This window comes from Nestor notabilis, unplaced genomic scaffold (genome assembly GCF_000696875.1).
Source record: "Nestor notabilis isolate BGI_N333 unplaced genomic scaffold, ASM69687v1 Scaffold32388, whole genome shotgun sequence".
Lineage (NCBI taxonomy): Eukaryota > Metazoa > Chordata > Aves > Psittaciformes > Psittacidae > Nestor > Nestor notabilis.
Window position 1 is genome coordinate 373 of NW_009939232.1, and position 3,307 is coordinate 3,679.

Consider the following 3,307-nt stretch of genomic DNA (forward strand, 5'->3'; position numbering starts at 1 on the left):
GAACCCCAGCTCTAACAAGTCACCACCACATTCCAAAACATAAACCATTTTAGTAAAAAAATAATTTATTACATCTTATGTACAAACTCCAGAATGTTTCCTTATAAAATACTGTGGCAGAAGCTGCAGGCAGAAGGAGTGAGCTCTCCAGGTTGTCATCTCCAACGAGGGATCTTTGGTTCTAAACCAGCTCAGTTCAGCTCCACAGCGTTTGCAGCTCGAGGTTTGCTCACTGGCTCACAGAGGTGAGCCCACAGCCCCAAATGTTCTTGGTAACCCGCTGCTCTGCGAGCAGTCCTGTGGCACTTCATGGGGTTAGAGAGAAAAGATACAGTCTAAGACACAGTAGAAGAGGGAAATCTGCACACCCTGCAAGATTTAACACTGGCATTTCCCCTTTTGGTGCCTTAGCAAGATCTTTCATGAACAGTTCTAAGATTTCAAGCACAATAAACAAACCAAGACTTCACCCAGACCTAATCCCACCACGTTTGGATTGGGAAGTGATGCTGCCTCAACACCACAGAATCAAGCTGTTACTTGAGGACAAACCTCATCATTTGGAGTTAACAGCAAAACACACACTCATTTCAATGGGATCAAGGATTCATTGAATGAAAACCAGGCTGGGCTCTAACCTGCCCTGCTCCATGCTCAGGTGCCTGAAACGGAGACCAGGAGCTGCTGTAAACACCAGCTGAACTGGAGCAGTTCCTCTGCCTGCTCTGCTGCAGCCTGCAGGATCCTCCTGCCTCATCCCTAACACAATCCCTGCAGAGTACAAGGCTAAATCCCTGCTCCCAGATCCACTTTCCTTGCCTGGCGAGGCGTGGGGAGCACCCATGGGGTGGGGGGCTGAGCGTGGCTCCTCAACATGCCGCAGGAGCCAGCTGCCTGCCCGTGATCTCACAGAGCATTTCGGCGAGGAGCTCCATGATGTCCGCGTTGCCGATGATGGGTCGGAAGAAGAGATCTGTGACGAGGGCAGGAGGGATGGATTTCAAGGTGGAGGCAATCAGCAAAATGCGGGCGAAGCGGCCCTGGTCCTCGGGGTGCAGGGGCTGCAGCACCTCCTGAAGCGCTCGCTGGGCCTCCTGCTGGAGGCTCTCGATGTACAGGGAGGCCCTCAGCCCAGGGACGTCTGCCGAGGGACAGGGAGAAAAGATGGTGCTGAAGGAGGCTGGAAAAGCATCCCAGCTTTTGCCCGTCCCACCCTTCTCCTTCCCTATTTCTCAGAAGGGATCTCCAAGGCCATGCTAATGAGGTGTAAACAGCACTATGGAGTTGTAGCTATTCCAGGGCTGTTGTTCGAGGGAGGAAAAGTAATTAACTAGGTAAACTCCTGCTCTGTATCAATCCTGGGGTGCTTTAGTGCCTGCAGGGCAGGCAAAGCTCTGGTATCCCACCTCCCCACTTCCTAGTGTTTTTGGTAGCAGGCAGTGTTACGAATGAGGTAGCGGGATGCTCTGAGTGTCCCCGAGCCAAGAGGCACACGTGGAGATGCTGATGGGAACAGTGTGAGCTCTCCCACCAGCAGACACAGCCATGAGCACTGGGCACTCACCAGGATTGAAGAGAATGGCTCCCTTCAGGTAGGCGTACTCCTTGGGGCTCAGGTCCAGGCTCCAGAAGGTGTTGAGGCAGCACTGCAGCCGCTGCACAGCCGCCAGCGTGGGCTGTGTCCACTCAGGCTCCTGCCGTTTGCTTTGCCCATTGAGGAGGATCTTCTTGAGCATGCTGGGGGCTGGGGTCTCCATCACCTCGAAGGTCACCATCTCCTGGACCAGCCCCAGGAGGAAAAGGGGGACCCAGCAGCTGTCCAGCAGCAGGAGCTGGTCCTCTCGTGGCAGCAGGTTGAAGGAAGGGAGGTTTTTCATGAAGCTGATGGTCTTTAACAGCACGTTGGAGGCCGCCTGGCAGGTGACGTGGGGCGTGCGGAGGCAGACGGTGCGGCGCTGGTGGCAGAGGCAGCGCTGCTGCACTGGGCTGTGGCTGAGGTTCTGGCTGAGGAGGGTGTACAGGATGGCGGTGTGCTTGTCCTCACTGTGGCACTGGCACCTCTCACAGTCCATGTCCACGCTGCTGCTCGTCATAGCCGAACCGAGCGGCTGGATCCTCAGCAAAGCTCAGCTCCTGCTACAGCAGACAGGAGAGAAACATAAAATCCCTCCTAAATGTTTCGCTGCAGGCTGGATTCTCCCAGTCCTCCCAGCTCTGCCAGCCCATAGCTGCTCAAACCTACTCTTATAAGGCCGGGCCAGCAGTGAAACACCCCTTCACAGCCTTGACCGCGCTGTGATTAAGCAGTCACTATAAAAGCCCAACCACCCGCCGTCCCCGGGCTGATTGGCCGGGGCAAAGTTGTTTTCTGCACCGTGTCAACGGCCGTTTTCTCAATGAAGCAGCAAAGGAAGGGGCCAGTGGGTTGGGCGACCTTATCACCATTACCCAAACAGTATAAACAAAGTCATTAACCCAGCCTGTACCATGGCACCAAGGCCCCTGCACTGCTGGCGATGTCACTGCCAGCAGGGTCACACACACTCGTCTGGGGCCTCCCTTCCATGACCTGTGTGCTCCGGCCTTGGAATGAGCAACCTGGAAGTTGCTTTATCAGTGGCTGTTTGCCTGACCTCGCTGAGGAGACTCTGGTTGTTAGAGGAAGAGAGAGCTGGTGAGCCATGGGCTGTGGCAGTCGGCCCCAGGCGAGGCCCATCGATCGGTTCAGGTCTCTCAGGGGAAGCACAGGGCAGGAGAAGGGCAAATTCTTGGATTTTCACCTGGAATTACTGAGTGTTTTTATCCATTGACCAACAGGAATTGAGGCAGGGAAGCGGCAGCTTCAGTCATGGGTTTCCAGGGGGGTGGTGGGAGGAGGAGGGATACCTGTGGCACAGAGGGAGACACCCCCCCTAATCCTAACACACACAGGGATGGCAAAAAATACCCCATTTGGAGGAGCCATCAGATGGGGCAACTCATTTCACCTTGCTTCAGCAATGCGTTTCATCAGCACCATGTGCTGCCAGCCCCCGAGCACACCAGCTTCGGGTTGTTCGGGCAGGGCAGGCTCAGTATGGCACAGACATAGAGCCAACGAGGCTGCAAAAGACCTTTAAGACCACCGAGTCCAAGCATTACCCCAGGACCACCTCTAACCCACACCACTGAGGGCACACCAGCACACGGGCGGCGTTTATGCCAGGAGACATGAGGTTTGGGTTTATTTTACCTTCTCTGCTACTCCATCCTCTCCCCCGGGGAGGAGATAAAATAGAACAACGAGACCAGACCACTCCAAGCCACC

The 3,307-nt window shown here is 55.1% G+C and overlaps 1 protein-coding gene across 1 annotated transcript; it reads right to left on the minus strand.

Annotated features, from left to right (window-relative positions):
• Window positions 1-869: 869 nt before the first annotated feature.
• On the minus strand, window positions 870-2,093 carry NR0B2 (nuclear receptor subfamily 0, group B, member 2). Its single transcript, XM_010019748.1, has 2 exons — window positions 1,565-2,093; window positions 870-1,141 (listed from the first exon to the last, which is right to left on the minus strand). The coding sequence occupies exons 1-2, from the start codon at window positions 2,091-2,093 to the stop codon at window positions 870-872; spliced, it is 801 nt and encodes a 266-aa protein (XP_010018050.1).
• Window positions 2,094-3,307: the final 1,214 nt, after the last annotated feature.

Bases quoted from the DNA above. Each gene is read 5' to 3' on its own strand.
- NR0B2 (XM_010019748.1), bottom strand. From the start codon at position 2,093: ATGACGAGCAGCAGCGTGGACATGGACTGTGAGAGGTGCCAGTGCCAC. The intron at 1,142-1,564 runs GTGAGTGCCCAG...GTCCCTCGGCAG, and splicing joins AGCCATTCTCTTCAATCCTG to ACGTCCCTGGGCTGAGGGCC.